Source organism: Ammospiza nelsoni, chromosome 13 (genome assembly GCF_027579445.1).
Source record: "Ammospiza nelsoni isolate bAmmNel1 chromosome 13, bAmmNel1.pri, whole genome shotgun sequence".
Taxonomy (NCBI): Eukaryota; Metazoa; Chordata; class Aves; order Passeriformes; family Passerellidae; genus Ammospiza; species Ammospiza nelsoni.
This window is the reverse complement of record NC_080645.1, coordinates 15734574-15754721: the sequence shown is the minus strand read 5'-3', so window position 1 is coordinate 15754721 and position 20148 is coordinate 15734574. Positions and strand designations below refer to the sequence as shown.

General features: G+C 50.5%; 2 protein-coding genes across 2 annotated transcripts in view; both read left to right on the top strand.

Moving 5' to 3' along the window:
- The first annotated feature begins 4508 nt into the window (after positions 1–4508).
- Positions 4509–13494, top strand: CETP (cholesteryl ester transfer protein). Its single transcript, XM_059481505.1, has 16 exons — positions 4509–4676; positions 5641–5755; positions 6523–6657; positions 7321–7391; positions 8174–8261; positions 8355–8424; positions 8699–8759; positions 9355–9446; positions 10040–10219; positions 10593–10643; positions 10980–11147; positions 12470–12537; positions 12634–12676; positions 12764–12833; positions 13153–13238; positions 13333–13494. The coding sequence occupies exons 1-16, from the start codon at positions 4532–4534 to the stop codon at positions 13405–13407; spliced, it is 1518 nt and encodes a 505-aa protein (XP_059337488.1). The 5' UTR covers positions 4509–4531; the 3' UTR covers positions 13408–13494.
- A 5789-nt stretch (positions 13495–19283) lies between these two features.
- Positions 19284–20148, top strand: part of NLRC5 (NLR family CARD domain containing 5) — a 31513-nt gene continuing 30648 nt past the window's right edge. The window contains exon 1 of the mRNA XM_059481779.1: positions 19284–19378. Within this exon, the coding sequence (XP_059337762.1) occupies positions 19373–19378 (6 nt within the window). The 5' untranslated portion in view covers positions 19284–19372. The remainder of the gene's footprint in view (positions 19379–20148) is intronic.

The following is a 20148-nucleotide window of genomic DNA, read 5'->3' as shown; positions in this document are numbered from 1 at the left end:
GCAGTACAGAGCAATTCCTGGCTGCCAGAAATAAACTGTTTTGATATGGTTAAGACAATGAGCACATAATGCTGGATTACTTGTGAAATCTCTAGTCTGAAAATTTATTTGAGACAGCAAAACATCTGTTGTCTTTCAGCATTTGCTGTTCCCAGGAGCAGGCCAGATGGATTTAAACCTAGTTGAAAAACTAATGAAGTGTAGCTAATGCTGCTGCAGAGATGCAGTGAGAGTCCTGGACCTTAGAGGAGATTTCCTTAATGGTTCTGTGAATGCATTGGGGTGGAGGAGGGCTGTGACTGCAGCAGGGGACACAAAATGTGGAAGTAAATCCTGTGTAATCCTGCAGAGGCAGCTGCCAGGGGTGTGCACCCAGGCAGGAGCACTGGGCTGTGAGGGAGCAGTGCCTGGCTGAGGGTTCCAAGCACTGCTGACTGAGCCAGTCTGCTGTTGTGGGGAGTTGGGGGTTTGGGGCGGCCCTGACCCTGTCACTGAGCAGTGGCTGCCTCTGGGAGCAAGCAGTGACAACTGAGGCATGAAAGGAACTGAGGCAGCTCAGCCTGGAGAGCTGGCAGTGTAAACAATGAGGGATGGCAAGGAAGGGGATAGAGGCTGAATGACACTGGGCATGGCCCTGAAAATGAGGCAATGCAGGTTAGACACAAGGCAAACAAACCTTGAATCTTCCAGAGCAAGGCTGTCCCCTCTGCTGGGCCAGAAGCTGAGAGAGCAGAAGGGGCCTTGGGGCATGTGGGTTTAGGAGGCTGGGTTTGCCTTGGCTCACACTTCCAGCTCTGATTCTGTTGCTGGTTTAGCTCTGCCTGTGAGCTGCAGCACCGTTGTGTGGGGCTCCCGAGAGCAGAGCAGGCAGGTTGTGGCAGTGAAAGTCCTCTGAAGGTCCACAGGGTGGCAAAGTGAGCAGCAGGACACAGCCAGTTCCTCTGCTGTGTGTCCCCTGATACTCTCTGCCAGCTGCCCCTAGCTGAGAGCAGTTGTCTGTCCCCACTGAGAAACAAGTCAGACAAAAATGTACAACCTGTTGTTCTCAAACACCTTTGTTCTTGTTGTGGAAACTCACTCCTAACAGGCTGCTTGCTTGGGGAGCCACTCGAGTCCTGTTTGTCACTATGGATATGTCCTGTCCTCAGCTCTGGGGACACAAAGCTCATGAGAATGAGGCTGCTGCTGAGCAGATAAGCTGGTGCTGTGTTTGTTTGTGTGTGGTTTCCCCTTTTCTCTGAAGAGCTGTTTCATTTATGCACTGAAGTCAGTGCCCAGCTGAGTGTCACAGCCTCTCTCTGCTCTTTGTCCTGTGATCCATTTCTATCTGTAGGGCTGGTGGCATTTGCAAAGCAGTGCACACAAACTGAGTCTCCTCAGTGTTACCAAACGTGCCAGCTGCACCTTCACCACCTCCCTCCAGCCTTTCTGCTGCACAAGAATAGCTCTTGAAATGCCTGCTAGTGTTCAGTGTGCTGTGAATTTCCAATGGAGTGATATCATGCGGGTGAACCAGTCCTCATGTGAGAGCCCCTCACAAACCTGCAGTGAGTTCATGTTCAGCTGCCTGCCTGGGAGGGTTGGACAAAGCCTGGGAAATGTTGGGTCCATGTCTTGAGTCTGCTCAGTGGCCTGGGCTGCTGAAGAACTTCCCCAGTTTCTCGCAGTAGCACTGAGAGTTGTATTTGCTGCTCTTTCATCCTGGATTTGCCAGTGCCACAGAAATGCAGCTGGCTGCACTTCCAGCTCCAACTCAGCTGCCCTGGGCACCCTCAGCTGTGAAAAACCTGGCTGACCTAGGGCCACCTGTGAGAGCCAGTTTGTTTTTTCTTTTTAGAGGTTGTTATGGATGATACTGGTACAGAAGAGAAGGAATTGAGTTGGCTTCAGGAGAATCTGGAGTTGCAGTGGGGGAACCCTCCCCTGGGGTCAGGACATCACCCAAGGAGACTCTTTGAGGTTGAGTGCCCTCACTTTATTGTGTGATGGTGGATTCCAGGTTACTCCTGCTTTCTAAAATTTTGAGAGTAACTCAGGTAATGCCAATTTCATTTGGCATCACAAATCTCTATTCAAACATTGCATAGCTCTAACTGATTTAAGGAGTTCATAAAACAAATCTTGTTTAATTGTTATTTGTCTCAATTTTACAAACAACTAGGACAGATGGAAGCAGTGGTCTTTGGGCTGGCCCTGCTGCCATGGCAGGGCTGAGCTGCAGTTGGACCCTGGCAGTGTTCTGGGCCCATCCTGCTGATGGTTGCAGCCAGTGTACCTGGAAAGCTCTCAGGAAGCATCTGCAGGGTTACACCAAATGTTTTGGTCAATGCAGCACAAAGATTAATAGTACTGTGATGTACCTCTGCCCTGGACAATGTGGAGAAAAACAACCCCAGTTACAGGACAGTGCACAGCAAGGTGGTGAGTGCATGTGTGCGTGCACGGCCTCCAGATAAAGCCTTACACAGCAAGTATTTATCAAAACATCTTCCAGCATCCCCTTTGAGCTTGGATGTTTAACTTTTCTTTGGGGTTTGAAGACTGCCCTGCCTCCTGCTAGCCAAAATTAACTTTTCCTTAGGCTTTTAAATCTGACCTGACTTGTCCTAGCCTGACCTTGCACTGGGAGGGGGGTGGGCTCTGCTGTCCCTGCTGCCCTGGCCTCTGCCTGGTTACTCTAGGACAAGGATGCTCACAGCATCTCTGTGTTCCACATGCTTTTGCTATTGTAGGCAGAAAGGCTCCAGCCTTCCTGTTCCCACTGGAGGTCAATGCCCAGCAGTTCCCTGTTCACCTTTTCTCTGCGCTCTGCTGACAGAGACTCTGCAGTGTGCTGGGGCAGGGGGGCTGGGAATGCACTGCATCTACCAGGAACAGCACAGTGGGGCTGGGGTCTTGGGCTTTGTGCCTTTATCTACCCTGGTGACTGACACAGGGTTGTTTGAGTGCCAATTTTCCCTTTTCTCCACGCTGACGTGGATTGCTGCCCTGGACTAAGGAGTGCTTGTGGCTCCCTGGGGCCTGCAGGATTCCCTTTATGCCAGGCACTGGCCACTGTGCCCACACCCCTTAAACTGAGAGGACAGAAAATAGAGCTGTTAGATGGTTAAATCCTCTTGAATTCCACTCCTTTTGTAGCATTGCCAGGCCCTGTGCAGCTGCCCTGGGCAGAGCTCTCCTGGCCAGGCAGGGGGATGCTGTGGCAGCTGAGATGGTGCCATGTGGGAGCTCTGCTGCTCCAGCACCTGCTGCCTTTGTACGGTGTGTTTCCAACAATTATCTGCTCATTTGTGAAGCACTTTGGGCTGGCAGCAGGCAGTCTGTGCATGGCCACCACACTGCTCCGCTGCAGGAGCCCGGAGGAAGCCGCAGATGCTCGGCTTCCCTGGGGTCAGTGACCGGCAGTGCCTCCCGAGGGGCACCCGAGGCCGTTCACTTTCTCAACTCAGGAAGAAAACAGCCCGGCAGGGTGGGGGCTGCTGGACAGCGGGGACCCCGCAGGAAACGTGCTCAGCCTGCCCAGGGAGGATGAGGAGGGAGCCTGGCACCTGGCCTCGCTCAGGGCATTGAGGGGAGCCTGGCACCTGGCCCTGCTCAGGGCATTGAGGGGAGCCTGGCACCTGGCCTTGCTCAGGGCATTGAGGGGAGCCTGGCACCTGGCCCTGCTCAGGGCGCTGCTCCTGCAACGCTGCCAGGTTCTCACCTGTGCTTCTCCCTCAGCCTGTTCTGGCAAAAAGGTTCAGGGGAGCTGTTGTGAGCCTCCTTTGTGAAATCACCCCGCTCTGTTCTGTGATTGGGGTTGTTTTGGGGTTGGGAGGGCCCCAGCAGCACAGCAGAGGTGCAGGAGGACAGTGGCACAAGGACTGGATGTGAACTTGGGTCTCTGATGCTCCCCAAACAGCAGCTCAGAGTCTGGGTGCAGGGAAAGCTCTGCCTCAGTGGGATGGGGGCAAATCAAACTGTTCACAAACCCAGATAAGAGGCAAAAAACATTCCAAGCTGGAGCTTTCCAGATGTGGGTTCACCCAGTGGGAGCAGGAAACACCCCTGCCCCAGGAGTGTGCCTCAGTTTCCCCCCAGTGTGCGTAAAATCAGTGAATGATGTAGGCACCTTTCAAACAGGGCTTTGCTGGAGAATTACTGCAGGAATACAAAATAAAGGATATTTCTGCATGAATTAAAAATGCTGAAGTGGCTTGAGGCAGCATGTGAGGCTGCTCCCTTGATTTATCCTCCTCCACTCTCCATCTCCCTCCACCTTTCCCACCCACCCTGGTGTGTCCATGTCCTGAGCTAAAGCAGTCTTGGCAGCAGCACCAAGCCCTGCAGCCCAAACTCCTGCTGAGGGAGGAAGGCAGCGTGCAGTCCTGCTGGTGTGAAGGAAACTATAGGAAGATTAGGAAATGTGTGATGGGTTTTGATAAGTGGAGGAAGCAGGTCATGTCCTGCTGCGAGTGGGCTCTTCTGGGGGTATGAAAGCAGCTCTGCCTCCATCCAGAATCACTTGGTGCTCTCTCTGCTCTGGCTGAGGATGTGCTGGGCTGGCAGGATGGTGCTGGGCACCCTCAGCATCCTGCTGGGGCTTGTCCAGGCAGCAGCAGCCTGCGAGTTTGGGCCCTTTCCCTACAGAAGCACCGGGATCGTCTGCAGGATGACCAAGCCCGCGGCATTGCTGTGTAAGTGCTGCTCCCTGGGGCTGCCTTTGCCCCAGCTCTGCCAGAATTCTGGGACATATCAGCCCAGGGAGGGGGTTCTTGCTTCCCTGCCTCTTGTGTGAGCACCTGCCTGCAGCACAGGTTAAAGCATGAGCAGGCAAAGGAGCTTGAAAATTGTTCACATCTCCTCTCCTCAGCCACAGGATTTAGTGCTGTTCCTTTGGGCTTGGCATGATGAAAGAGCTTGAACAAATGTGTGCTTGATTTCTCTCCTCATTGCAATCTCATCTCTTGGGGTCGGTGAAACAGGTTCTCACCTGCTGTGGGGTTATCTGCAAGGATTTGGGAGCTTTGTGGGGGAAGAAGTTAATTCTTCTGTGAGGGTGGGAACACCTTGTCCTGTCCCATCTGACAGAGGTAGATGCAGAGAAAGGTGTATTCATGCTGGGCTGAACTAACAGAGGGTATTTCTGGTTTTTTTTGGACAGGAAGGGAAAATCCTGTACAAGGATGTGCTTGAGGCTGTGGCTGGAATGGGCTGTGTAACATTAGGGAAATGGGCACAGAAACTTTTTCAGAATTTTTTCTTTGTAGACCCCCAGAGCTGACTGCAATACAAGTAAGCAGAAACAAAGCGCAAAGCTCTGGGGTAAAGTCAGCAGCTTGTGTGGGGTAAGGATGAGCACAGCCTTGCCTTTCCAAAATCTGCTCCTGATGTGTGTGAAAGCTGGTCACGACTCCCTGGGACAGCTCCCACTGGTGGCTGTCGAGCCACACTCGCTGCTGTCCCTTGCTGCCATCAGCTGACACAGTTAGGGATTTTAATTTTTTAAATTTAATCTGAAATTACTTGTAGTGCTTCCTGAATCCAACACAAATGCCTTGGATAAAAGCCTTCTGCAGTGCTTTAATCCAGAGAGCAGCTCTGGCTTTGCAGCCAGGACAGATTGCAGTTGGACATCTCTGCCATTTCTTCCATGGACAGTGAACAGGGAAACAGCCCAGGTGATCCAGGCAGCCTTCAGGAACGCCCAGTTCCCAAACATCACCGGGGAAAGGTCCATGAGGCTGCTGGGCAGGGTGGCCTATGGGCTCAGTGGGTGAGTATGTCCCTGTATCTGTGCCAGGGGAGGGATGGGGCACACAGGGGACCAGGATCTGCCCTTGGAGGGAGCTCTGATCCAGCAGCTCCTGGGGAAAGCAAAGCTCTGCACTGGGGCAGACACTGGTTTGGATCTAAGCCTCACAGACAATTTGCATGTTAAGGTTTAGGCTGCTAATGTGTTATTTTAGAGTTATTTATTTTTCCAGCTGAGTGGGAAGGCAGCGTGTAGAGCTCATTTCTGACAATGGGGATGGGGAGTAATGTCCCTGTGGCCACCGATAGCAGATGGTGCCCAAGGCACATGGAGAGGCAGAGGGGAGCCATCAGGGTGCCAGAGCCAGCCCTGTCAGCAGGATGTCACTTGGCTGTGTTTGTGACAAACCAGGCTGAATGTTGCTGTGTTATTCACTTTTATTTGGGGAGCACAAACCCAGGGGTGTACCCACAGAACAAATTCTGCACTCACAGAACAGACTTCCTGCCATGACCACGGCTGCACAGAGCACTGCAACAAAACAGGGTTGCATTGTTCCCTGTTTCCTGTTTAAATCATCCCAAAACCTTGTATCCAAACATTGCACAGTGCACCAAGGCTGAGCACAAGCATCACAGTCACTGGCCTTGTCCCTGGCCCTGGGATTTGCAAAAGCTCCAGAGTCTGGCCCTGGAGTCCCTCAGAGACCCCATCCCTCAGGAACAAACCCAAAACAATCCCAGCACACAGCTCTGGGCTGGGACAAGCTCTGTCTCTGCTGTTTCCAGCATCCAGGTCAATGACTTGTCCATCGAGAGGAGCGAGGTGGAGCTCAAGGAGGACAATGCCATCCACATCTCCATCAGGAACGTGACAGCCTTGTTCAAAGGGACTCTGACCTACGGCTACGCCGGGGCCTGGTTGTGAGTATGGGGCTGGAGCTGCTGAGCTCCATTCTCAGATCTGCTGCTGAGCTTCATTTCCAGCTCTGCTGCTGCCCCTGGCACTGGCGCATGGGGCTGGAGCTGCTCAGTTCCTCTCCCAGCTCTGCTGCTGTGCTCCACTCCCAGCCCTGCTGCTGATTTCCACTCCCAGCTCTGCTGCTGAGCTCCATTTCCAGCCCTGCTGCTCTGCTCCACTCCCAATCCTGCTGCTGCCCCTGGCACTGTGGCAAAGCCCAAGTGGGGCTGCTCTCCTCAGTCTCTCTGGCCATTGATGACTGCCTGAGACAGGATTTTATACTCCAGCAATGCTTCTCAGCCCCTTCTTGCTTTCTGCCTTTCTGTCCTCTCCTTGCATGACAAGACCAGGTGGCCAAAGCACAGGAGCTGACTGAGTCTCTCTGCTGTGTTGCTCTGTAAACTCTGAGTGGGTAAAAAAAAGGACGGGTTAATGCTCCAAAGTGCCACTAAGGCAGGAGCTTGCAATGATTTAAAGCCAGAGTGTGTGGGATGGGCTGGGGTGTGCTGGGGGTTGGCCCATTGCAGTGCCAGGACAGCTGTGAGAGGTGTTATAAAATCCACATCTCTCAGGGAGAAGCTGCTCCTGGCCCAGGTTCCTCAATGTCCCCTCTTCTGCCATTACAGCTTGCAGCTTTTCCATTCAGTTGATTTTGAAATTGAGTCTTCCATTGACCTCCAGCTAAATATCAATCTGAGTAAGTATGCTGCAACACCCAAACATTTTGCAATAGGAATAAATTTCCTCCCCACTCTGGTTTGTGGGTTGCATGCACTGTCATGTCAGGGGACAGCTGATCCCTGCTGGCAGGAGCCAGGGCAGCTGGCAGGTATCCAGATGAAGAAGGTGCCTGGCAGAGCAGCTCAGCTGGAGCTGTGAGCAGAAACCATCCAGGTGCAGGGCAGCCCCACCTGCCCCGACCTGGCAGGGTCTGGAATCTTTTGGAAGCATCCCTGGGATGTGGGGAGCCCTCTGCAGTGGTGCCCTGCTCCAGCTCCTGCAGTGTCACAGACATCTTTTTATGAAAATCCTTTCTTTGGGATTTTTTCTTCCTGAGAAGCTGAGAGGTCTCAGGGACAAAATGTAAACAATGGTTATCTGCTGCTGTGGAATGCAACAGGTGCATCTGTGATTGGTCTCATGTGGATGTTTATAAAATTATGGCCAATCACAGCCCAGCTGGCTTGGACAGAGAGTCTGGGACAGCTGCCTTTGTTATTCATTCTATTCTATTCTTAGCTTAGCTGGCCTTCTGAGAACCTTTTCTTCTATACTTTTAGTATAGTTTTAATGTAATATATATCATAAAATAATAAAGCCTTCTGAAATATGGAGTCAGATCCTTGTCTCTTCCCTCATCCTAAGACCCCTGTGAACCCTGTCACACTGCAGTCTCTGCAAAGGGCACTCTGCCTTCTCCTCTCAGTAACAAATCAGCTAATTTTTGTTTTTTTTCCTTTTTCCTTTTGTCCCATGCAGTGTGCCAAAAGGACCAAGTGGCTCCTGATGCTTCAGACTGCTACCTGACTTTCCACAAGCTCACCCTTCACCTCCAAGGAGACAAGCAGTGAGTCTGACCCCTTTCAACACTGAGATTTATTGTCCCCAAATGCCACCCACCCAAACGTGCAGACCTCACTGTGCTCCCTGTCTTGCACAGACCTGGCTGGCTGAAGCAGCTCTTCACAGATTTCATCTCCTTCACTCTGAAGCTTGTCCTCAAGAGGGAGGTAAGATAAGATCAGCCTGAGGACTGAGGGAAGCCCTCTGTGCATGCCACACAATTTCTTGTCCACAAGACAGCAGCAGTGACATGTTAGTGCTCATGAAAAATAAGACAAATAAATGGAATCCACAATAAAAGAGCAGCTTGGGCAAAGTGAGAGCTGTTGCTGACCCTGAGGCTGTCAAGGGATTCTGACCAACAGCCCCTAGACCTCAATGAGGCTCAGCTCTGCTCTATCATGCAAAATCCTAATTTTCCCCCCTTTTTTCCTCCTGTAGGTGTGCAAGGAAATAAATACTGTCGCTCAGACACTGACAAATTACATACTTGATTTAGCAGGTAAATATTCTTGGTTTTTCTGCTTTCTTTTTTTATGTGCAGCTTTTAATGTTTGAGTGGTAGCCACATCCATCAAAAATGTGTATGGGATCCCAAGCCCTCAGACAGCAGCAAAATAAACCTTAATAAAGTTATGTTTGGATTTTTCTGCATCAGGTTGACCTTTTAGGATGATTGCATAGATTCAAAGACATTTCAATTGATGAAGAATTTCTCTTCAGTATGTACTGATCAGCTGTGCAGGATGCTGCAGGACCAACGTTAGCTAGAACAGGAGCAGGTACTGCAGGATTAGGCATGAGGCTGTACACCATCTGGAGATTTCCCACTCCCAAATATCAGGGGAAAGGAGTGCAATGTAAAACCGAGCATAATTATCCAAATTTCCCAGGGAAGAAAGAGAGCCGGGGAGCTGTAGCAGGGTCGGTGCTAGCATCCAAAGGAGCGGGAACCCTTGTCCCACCCTGTGTTCCTCATAACACCCCTGTCACCCCCTGCACCCAGCCCTAAAAGTGACTGTCACAAGCCCTCTTTTGACTGTCCCAAGCCCTGTTTAAGGTCCTGTTTCTGTGAGGTTTTTGTGTTTTTCCTGCAGCCAATTTTGTCCGGGACGGGGACATCGCTGTCGATATCTCCCTTGCATCAGATCCTGTCATAAAAGCAACATACATAGAGTCCTACCACAAGGTAAAGGAACCCTAAAATACCCCAGGCTGCTCAGACACCAAAGGTTTTCTGGCCACGCTGTGCTCTGCAGGGCTTGGAGGGGCTGGTTTTGTGGGGCTGTGCTGCATCCAGCCAGGCCTTGCCTTGCCATGGCAATGCAGGACTGTCACAGACATCTTTTATGAAAATCCTTTCCTTAGGATTTTTCCTCCTGAGAAGCTGAGAGGCCTCAGGAGCAAAATGTAAGCAGTGGTTATCTGCTGCTGTGGAATGCAACAGGTGCATCTGGGATTGGTCTCAAAGAGTTGTTTCTAATTAATGGCCAATCACAGTGAGCTGGCTTGGACTCTCTGTCTGAGACAGAAGCTTTTGTTATCATTCTTTCCTATTCTATTCTTAGCTAGCCTTCTGATGAAATCCTTTCTTCTATTCTTTTAGAATAGTTTTAATGTAATATATATCATAAAATAATAAATCAGCCTTCTGAAACATGGAGTCAGATCCTCATCTCTCCCCTCTTCCTGGGACCCTTGTGAACACTGTCACACAGGTGTCGGCTTTTCTCCTGTCCCCCTGCTGCTGGCTGTGGCCAACCCCCCTGTTTTCCTTCCCAGGGCATTGTGCTGTACAGGAACAGCTCCAGCAGGCTCAGTGACTCTGTTTTCTCCCCATCCCTGCTGACTGAGTCCAGGATGCTTTACTTCTGGCTGTCCGAGCACAGCCTCAGCTCCCTGGCTGCTGCAGCCTTCCTGGAGGGGCAGCTGGTGCTGAGCCTCAGAGGGGAGAAACTCCAGGTCAGTCCCACAGGGGTGCCCTCCTTGCCCCATACATCACATTTTGGGGAGAAAGTGAACAATTCACTAAATGCTGTGTTTTAGTGAGAGCTGGTTTCTGTAGAAGGTGGAAATCTCCAGTCAGTCACTTCATGTGGTCCTGGAATTGGTGCCCTCTTACCAAGAGGGCAGAGTTATTCCTTGGAGGGATAGCAGCAGCTGATAGGAAACTTGTCTGCTGAATTGTAGAGGGATGTGATTTTCTGGGGGATCACTGGGATGGAAACAGGGAGGGAGCTGGGGGAGCTCAGCCCTGTCCTGCCCTGGGCACAGCCCCCAGGAGCAACCACAACCTTTTGTTTCTTCACAATCTCTTTCTGGTTCGTTTCTGAAGGAGCTGTTTGAGATGGAAGACTCAGAAGTGCAGAGGAAGGCAGTGCAGATGGTAACTTTTTGTCCTATTCAGAGCATTGCATGCCAAATGAGGGAATTAGAGATTAATTCTGTTGCATTATAACAACTTGGGTCCTTCCCTGGGCAATCTGAGTCTTGGATGGGCCAGAGGAGGAAAAGAGGGGCTGATGGAGAAGCAGTTGCGCTTTGCAAAGGGAATTTCTCCATCTTCCATGCTGGTTTCCAGTTTCCCTGAAACCTGGCAGAGTAACTGTGCTTGGGTGAACAGAAGGAGGACCTGGGGACAGCAAAAGGAATGCAGCTGTGTGACCAGCTGGCATGAAATTGGTGTGGGAAAAGCCTGACTCAACTTCTGCTCCTTATTCAGATTTTCCAAGGCACCTCCTACAATGACTCTGTGGCCAAGGTGTGGAGTCTCAGCCAGCCCCAGATTTCCTTCCAGCCCGAAGGGACCATTGTGAGGTCCTTGGTAGCAGTGGAGATCAGAATCCTGCTGGCAGGAGAGGAGCCCCTGGTGGCCCTGTACATGGAGAAGGTCAGTTCTGGCACCTCCTGGCTCTGAAGAGCTTGGGACAGGCTCTGTCCAGGCCAGCACCATCCCTGGTGTGCAAGGAGCCCTTTGGCAAGGGTGGGTGGGTAACCCAGGGCAGGGGGAGAAGGTAAATCAGTTTATTTTGACACTCCCATGTGTTCCTGTGGCCTTTGAGGCTGGAAATGGTGACAGTGACCCACTGTCGGTGTGCAAGGTGGTCAAAGCAGCAGAAAGCTCTGAGAAGCCCCATTAACATTTCTCTGACACAGGGTAATGCCACTGAGATGTTTTAGGAGAAAGTGAAGACACCATGGAATGTAATTATTTTGAATTCTCCTTGTACCCAAATTCTAGCTCCACACTAAGAGTACAGCTGTGTCAGAAATGGAGAAGAAGCTCTGAAGAATGTGGAGCTCAAAATAGAACTTTTTCTCTATGTGAGCCTGTGTGAAGGGTCCTGATTACACTGTGTTTCACCCCAAACTGCTTTACAGTGAATCTAAAGAAGCAGAAGAAAGAAATGCCAACAGCTTCCCTGTCAGGTTAACATCACAGGAAAGCAGTGTGTTTGTCCAGTCTTGTAGCTGTGGGCTGAGACAGACACAAAACCAGCCCAAATCCCTGCCCGTGGGTTGGGCACACTCAATTGTAAAGGTTTAACCACAGCTGAGAATAATTCCCTCAGCAAGTATCCCATGTTAGCAAGGTGTTAGAGGAAATATGCATGGCTGTTTCTTATGCCCCAAATGGAATCTTGAATACATTTCAAGGATTACAGAAACACTGGACTAGAGGGGATCCCCAAGATTGTGGCTCCTAGGATGAGATCTGCTCCTGGACTGCCAAAACTCTGGTTGTGATCTGCAACTGCATCACAAAATGTTCCTCTTAAATGAGTGTTTACATGCAGACAACAGCAAGACAATGAGCCCAAGTGGCCAGAATTCAGAGACTGCTTTCTTTTTTTAATTTGGTTTGCATTGCATTGATTACCTGTGGCAGCCCTGAGGCTGTTCTCTCTACATCCAGTGAGATGTTGAGATGGATTTCACTGGGAAAGAACACCCTACAAAGCCATTTCCATCCTTGTGCAGGATTCCAAAATAGCCCAAATGCAGTGGATGAGCCAGCCTGCAGCTCTCGAGGCTGAGGGCATGAGGGGGGAGTTTAATGCATGCAAAGGGAGAAGGAAAGTGCTGCCCTTCTCTAGCAACACCTGGAGGCAAGGCCAAAAGGATGTTAAACCCTAGAAAACAACCCAAAATGTCCAAATGCAGCTCCTTGCTATAAAGCTATGCCTGAACCTGCTGTTCTTCTCTCTGCAGGAAATCACAGCCACCATCCAGGCTACCTATGCAGACAAGAAACTCATTTTGCAGCCTGTGGACTCCAGGTTGGTCCTGTGCTCTCTTGGGAGTTGCCTCTTTTGGCCCATGTTTAAAAGCAGCACAAAGTGACTTTTCTTCCCCTTTTTTCCCCTTCCCTTCAGTGTAGTGATTAAAGTGTTTAAATGCACAGCTGATCCAAGTGGGGTAAGTCCTAAAAAAAGCATTCTCTAAGCCATTTGAGGCTAAACAATGTCTTTTAAAGCATTTTTGTATGAATTTTCTGGTTTTCAGGAGGACCCATCCATACAAAGCTTCCTGCAGAATATGATCTTGGCTGCTGGCATTCCAGAAGTAACTTCAAGTGAGTTTTCCTTTGGGGAAGTGCCAGCCTGCTCCACAAATTGTCTAACATCAGATCTCCTAAACCTGAGCACTGAAAAAAAACACATTAATAATATAACTGGGAAGGGATGGAACCACATTTGTGGTTTGAATTTCTGTTGAAAGCTGTTTGAAAATTCTGCTGGATGCACTGGGGGAATGAGGCACCCCATGTAAGTGGCTGGGAGAAAGGAAAAGTGAGCTTTCTGTCAGGCTGAAGGTCGTGGGACATTGGGGCACAATTAGCAGCAGCAATCCAGGATGGACATCCCTGTAACTGGATGGGTTTGCTTCCACAGGTATTGGATCAGCTCTGACCTCCCTGCTGAACAGCAAAAGGCTTGATCTCTTTGACATCATAAACCCTGAGATCATTACCAGAGAGGTAAGCAGAGCTCAGACCTACCCAGCTCTCAAAGCCCTTTTGGGATTGTGGCAAGAACTAAAAGAATATTTTCTGTTCTCTCCCCACTTTTTAGGGATATGTAATTGTGCAGCTTGACTTTGGCTTCCCGAGTCATTTGCTTCTTAATTTTCTTGAGAAAAGTTTGTAGAGCTCATCCCTTCACAGAGGAGCACAGGAACTTGTGTACAACCAGAAAAATTGTGTCTGCACCAATTAAAAGATGAGCTGCTTTAAATCAGTTTTGGTTGAATTTTATTTCCTTTTCCTGAGAAATGCTCTAGGCTCTTTGCAACTGTGCTTCCATGGAGCCTTTCTTCTGCAAAGATTTTGAAGTCTGCACCTCAGTCCACACATTTTTACAGGATCTTTAAAGGGTTTGTGTTCTTGGGAGTCAGGGCTGGGCTCTTGAAGAGCACAGGCTTTGGGTCAGCAGTCTCAGGAGGCAGCAGAAATGGGTTTTTCCATCTTTTGGCATCTCTCTTGTTACATTTTGGAAATACAGCACCTTTCATTCTCATCCTGGGTTTTCCTTCCACCAAGAGCCTCCTGATTTTGGCAGAATCCAGCAAGTCAACTGATATTAACAAACTCCCATCAAGCTTAGAACCAGTAATGCTAAAAGACCTGGACATGGCTGAAAAGAGTCAATGGGATGTGAATTTGCAGTGCAGTACAAGGACAGAGATCTCGTGCCCAGGGTAATTTCTTACAGACCCTGATGGTTCAGTGGAGAGCTCCAATCTGATAATGGCCATGTTGTTAAGACAGTGACAGCAAAGATGAAAAAAGCACTGAAAGTTATAAGGAAACAAAAGAGATTATAAGAGGAAGTTTAAGCGTCTGGTTGAACATCAAGTTCCTTTTCCTTCCTACTGCAGTGCAATAATTTATCTCAAGTGGCTCAGTTATTTTCCTGTACCAGTTCATGAGCTTTTTTTTTTTAAGTCTTTTCACTTGGAGATCTTGTGTGATCAATCCAACACCTGTAAAGGTGATCACATTACCAAAGGTAGAGATGATGTTCTCTTCCACCACAGAGCAGTATAAAACTTTAAACTTTGTCCCAGGAAGAGGCTGGGCTCCATTTCCTGAGCTCCTTGGGCATGGTGGTTGCTCCCTTTGCATTACCATGGATATAAACCAGGTCCCTCTGAGCTGCTTCTCTGTCACCCACAGCACCAGAGGCCCCTCCTTGTCCTGGTGCCTGCTGGGCTGGCATCCCTTGAGGTGCCCAGGCTGGTGGGGAGGAGGCTGGAGGGGCCTCAGGGGCTCCATGGCAGCCAAGGAAGGTGTGAGCTGAGACAGGAGTGTGTCCCAGCTGTGTCCCTTATTCAGGAGTGTGACCCAGCTGTGTCCCTGACACAGCAGGAGCTGAGGGGCACAAAGGCAGTGATGCTGTGCTGTGACTGTGCCCTGGAAGAAGCCCTGGGGTGGTGGGCAGTTTTCTACCTCCCTTCTCACCCTGTTCCCATCACTGGCAGCTGTTTCAGTGCCAGCCAAGGGCTTGTCCATGTTCCCTCCTGCTCTAAAGCCACCAGTGCTCAGGTGACATCTTTACTCCCTACACAGCAATGTCTGCTGTGGGACAATGAGGTCCTCTCAATGAGGACCATGAGGAGCTGGCTTCCATCAAGCCACAGCCCTTAAATGACATGCCACAGGAGAGGGATGTCATTTCATTAATGCTCATTAATAAAAAGGAAATGGGAGGAGAAAAGCACCCTTTTTCTGCCATGCAGGTGCCTGGTCCCACTGGGGCTGCTCAGTGGGGACTGGGCTGGGCTGCCCTTCCCTGGGGACACAGGAGGACAGGGGAGCTGGGGAAGGACCTGAAGCAGAAGTTTGATAAGGAGCAACTGATGGAATTGGGAGGATTCAGCCTGGAGAAAAAGCTCAGGGAGGACCTTGGCACTCTACAAATCCCTGAAAGGAGGGTGGAGCAAGCTGGGGCTCTGTCTGTCTTTTCCCCCAGGTGGCAAGTGCAGAACAAGAGCAAGCTCCCTCAAGTTACAGCAGGTGAGATTTAGGTGGGTTATTAGGGAAAAAGCCTCCATCGTGTTGGGAAAATTGATCCACAAACACCATAGGTTTCGGTCCAAAAAGGAGAGAGTGGGGTCCTTTTTGACTTTATTAGAATAAAGGGAGAGGCCATGGGGCATTCCCCTGGGATCTCTCGAATTTTTGGAGGACACAGCCTTCCTTTTTATCCCAATTTCCTGGCCACATTTCCCTTCTCTCTTTCCCCCTTGGCTGAGGTCTTTGAGAGGTACAGACCTCCAAATACGCCTGATACCAAAGTTTTCCCTCTAATGCATAACCCTCCCTTTTCATTTTTAATTCTTAAGGAATTTAGGGGTTTTTCTCCCCCATTGCTTCTTTCATCTTTCAATGTCTAATTTCATTTGTCAGCAAACTTGAAGTTTATTTGTAAAAGCAAATATCTTTTTCCATTCATCAATCTGCGGAATCCTTCCCATAGTTTCTTTTATCTCCCAGTGCCAGTTTTATCTACCAGCAGCCCCACAGCTTGTTTGTGAAGACAAATCCGCTATTCCTCTCAATCGAAAGCAGGGTCAGCCTGCGCAGGGTAGAGGCGAGATCCTCATCCCCAGCGCTGTACCCCTGGGTGGGTACCCGGCTAGTGCTGAGCACAGCAGCGCTCAGTTACTGAACTCGCTGATGTGAGAGAGCTTTTCTTTTAGAGATCCAAACTAAGTTATTCCAGGAGGGAGCAGTGAAGCCTCCGCTGCCTGCCGGGGGATCCCGAGCTGCCTCAGCGCCATCCGGGGGCCGCCTCCCTCCCCAGCGCGGCTCCGCAGCCCCACGTGCTTTCGCGGCAGAGCCAACGCTTTCGCTTTCGAGCGCTGCCGCTGTCCTGGGCTCGGCGCTGTCCCGGGCTGCTGCAGCTGTCCCGAGCTGTCCCGGGCTGTCCCGGGCTGCTGCAGCTGTCCCGGGCTGCTGCAGCTGTCCCGGGTCCCCCGCTGTCCCGGGCTGTCCCGGGTCCCCCGCTGTCCCGGGCTGCCCGCGGGGACGCAGCGGGGCCAGGTGAGCGCTCCGGGGAGCGGGGACATCGCGCTGGGCACACCGGGGAGGGACAGGGCGAGGCGTCGTGCTGGGAGCCCCACGAGGGTTTGGGGCTGGAGGTCTGGCTCTGTGCTTCCCCCAGCCCTGAGATGTTCGTGTCTTATGGGAAAAGTTGGAACAGAGAACCCATGGGGGTTTGGGGCTGGAGGTCTGGCTCTGCTGCCCAGCCCCAAGATGTTCGTGTCTTGTGGGAAAAGCCGGGATAGAGAACCCACGAAGGTTTGGGGCTGGAGGTTAAAGCCGGGATAGAGACCCCACCAGGGTTTGGGACTGGAGGGGAAAGCTGGGATAGAGAACCCAGGAGGGTTTGGGGGTGGAGGTCTGGCTCTGTGCTCCCCAGCCCTGAGATGTTCGTGTCTTATGGGAAAAGCCGGGATAGAGACCCCACGAAGGTTTGGGGCTGGAGGGAAAAGCCGGGATAGAGAGCCCTCGATGGTTTGCGGGTGAAGGCCTGGCTCTGCTCTCCAGCCCTGAGATGTTCATGTCTTGTGGGAAAAGCTGGGATAGAGACCCCACGAGGGTTTGGGGCTGGAGGTCTGGCTCTGTGCTCCCCAGCCCTGAGATGTTCGTGTCTTATGGGAAAAGCCAGGATAGAGAACACACGGGGGGTTGGGGCTGGAGGGAAAAGCCAGGATAGAGAACCCGCAAGAGTTTGGGGTGGAGGTCTGGCTCTGCTCCTCAGCCCTGAGATGTTTGTGTCTTGTGGGAAAAGCCAAGATAGAGAACACACGAGGGTTTGGAGGGTTTGGGGCTGGAGATCTGGCTCTGCTCCCCAGCCCCGAGATGTTCGTGTCTCATGGGAAAAGCCAGGATAGAGAGTGGGATGTGAATGCTGGAAAACACCTGCGAGGTTTGGAGTCCGAACTTCAGCCGAGCTGGTGGTTTGTGCTCCCAGGAACAAGGTGGGCCCTGTGGTGGCAAAGTGGGGCAGGGCCTGGCAGGTGTCCCCGTGGTCACCTCCATCCAGCCCTGGTTCTGCAGAGTTCCCCCCACTCAGGGCAGGGCAGCTGGAGTCCGTGTGTCTGTCCGCAGACACGGATGTTGCTGGATCTGGGTATTTCTTTTCTCTGATAAGTGAATTACAGCACAGCACAGTGTGTCATCTTGCCTTCTCTGGGACTTGGCTGCAGGGTCCATCTGGTTTTCCAATGCAGCTTCCTTGGCCTTCAGAGAAATATCAATAACATTTCATTGTGGCAGCCCATCCAATTAGATCTGGAGATCTTTCACACACAGCTCTATCTAGACATGGGGTCTTTTATCTAATCATTCACATCTGCTACATTATCACTTAAGCCTTGTTCTTATTCCAAGGGAATAGCAACTTGTTTTTTCCTCTTACATGTAATGGAAGAGGTAATTAAATATTTTCTCATGTACCAAAATAATTGGATTTATACATGTGACTAGAAATATTCACATTGGAAGAGCCTTGACCAAAACTAACTCCACTAACTCTTAACTCCAACAACTATTGTTGCTTGTCCTGGTACCATTTCTTTGGACTACTCCTCAAATGCTTTACCTAAATTATCACCTAGCTATAGATTTTAGGCTTGGATGTTACCCTTCCTCTGTTCCGACTGGATATTTTTGCTAATCTGTTTTTACTTCAGATACATTTCAGTTAGGGAATTCCCAACTGGTTTTACTTTCATTTTGCTCAGTCTTTTGCTCGTTAAAGGCAGGAAGGACTTTGTGCCTGGGGACAGTGGTGGGTTAGCACGTGGGGAAATCAAGGCAGTGGGTTTTGTCCTCCAGCTTTGTTGTTTGGTGACCCCCACGCTGGTTTTGGTGCTGGTACTCTGTTCCTGGGCTCCTGGTAAGTGCTCTGTGCCCTCAGAGCGGGCAAGAAGTTGGTAGATTTGCAACAGGGAGTTTCACATTTCAGTTTAATTTTTTTGTGGCTGGGAGCAGCGCGAATGCCAAGTTGAGGAGGTTTAATTCTGCAAAGTTTGGTAAAGACGGTTTTGTGTTTGAAGGGTCATGATCGAGGCTCGAAAGTTTCCTGGCTTTTCTTGGGAGGCTTTTGTGCTTCATTTTGGGATCAGGGGTATTTTATTGAAGGTAACTGCCAACCATTCTTGAGCAGAGCAGTAGTACAGGGGCTGTGCAGTGTGGCTGAGCTTTCATTCAACTTTTGAGTGTTGCTTTCATCTTGAATATGAGTCTTTCATTGGCGTGTATGAGTCTACTCTTTGTCTGAATGGCTTTCAGTCTTCACTGGCATTAAGTGCTGATTTTATTAATTTATGTATGCATTTTGTATGGCTTTATTGAGTCTGTTGTTGTCTGTTATCAAACAGTGATTGCTTTCCTCTTCCCTTTCTCTGTGGGAGGGGTGGCTGGACACCAACTGCTGCCAGGTGCAGAGCAGGCTGAAATTTCCCTCCACCCTTTCTGCTGAGAGGTGCAGAGCTGGCACTGGGAGCTTTTTCAGCCCCCTACACTTGAAACTCCTTTGTGGGAGCTGTGCAGTCTCAGAGGATCAGCTTTCCACAGTTTTTCTGGTGTGACTGACTGCCTGACTTGAGCAAGAGGCTGCTGCTTCTGCATCAGCTTCCACAGAGGGGCCGACAGCAGCACAGTGGCACAGCCCAGCTCAAATCAGGCAGTGACACCAGGAGAGCTGTGATTCCCACAAAGTGTTCCTCTGAAGCTGTGTTCCCTTGCATCCTAGGGCACAGGGCTCAGTCCTGCATTTTCAGGAGACCAGGAGTGAATCCTCAAATGTCGAAACTTTATGGTCGCTGCTGGTTTGAGTGAGAAGGGACAAAAAGCATCAGAGCTGAGCCTTGGATCAAAGGCAGAGCTCCTAATTTGTGACCCACATAACTGCCATGGCCTGGCATGTCTACATCAAGCTCTGTTGTCGTTATCCCCAGGCATCTGTACCAAGTGAGGCATGTCCCACGTGTTGGGGTGTGTCTGTGCTCTGAGACTGCCTCCAGCAGACCAATTCCCTGCCAGAATATGGAGGAGAAGCCACCTTTGCACTTGACAACTGGAAGGAGACTGATTACACAACCATGCAGGTAGGAGATTGTGTGTGTGGCTTTGTGGGAATGAAGAGGGAATGGAGGTGGCGTTGTCACCAAAGCAGAAATGGGCTGTTCATCCCCACAAAATGAGCAGCAAGAACAGTTGTCACCAAAGCAGAAATGGGCTGTTCATCCCCACAAAATGAGCAGCAAGAACAGTTGTCACCAAAGCAGAAATGGGCTGTTCATCCCCACAAAATGAGCAGCAAGAACAGTTGCCTGAGCCCTCTGTGCAGGGGTGTCCTGCACAAACTTTTGAGCTAGATACAGCTAGGACAAGGAAAGCCAAATCTGCACACACAAGGAAAGCAAAACAAGGAATTCATTCACAGCTTCTCATGGGCCAGCAGGAGTTCTGCCATCTCCAGGAAAGCAGGGCTCTATCACATGTAATGGTGATCTGGGGGAGATGAACATCATCATTCTAACTCCCTGCCTTCCTCCTTCTTACCCCAGCTTTATGTTCTGAGCATGGCCAGGTGAAGTCAGCTGTCCTGGCTGCGTTCCCTCCCAGCTCCTTGTGCATCCCCAACCATTTGTTGGTAGGGTGTTATGAGAAGCAGAAAACCTTGCCTCTGTGTAAGCACTCTTGGGCAATAACAAAAACATCCCTGACCTCCCCAGAGGTCTTGGTACATGTGAGAGATGTCTGGGATGTTTGGCAGATGGCCAATGCAGCAATATAGATGCCAACAGCTTCTCCCTGGCTGGTGCCAGAGAGATTGCCCCTGTCCTTCAGTGTCACTGTGATGGCAGACAAGGAC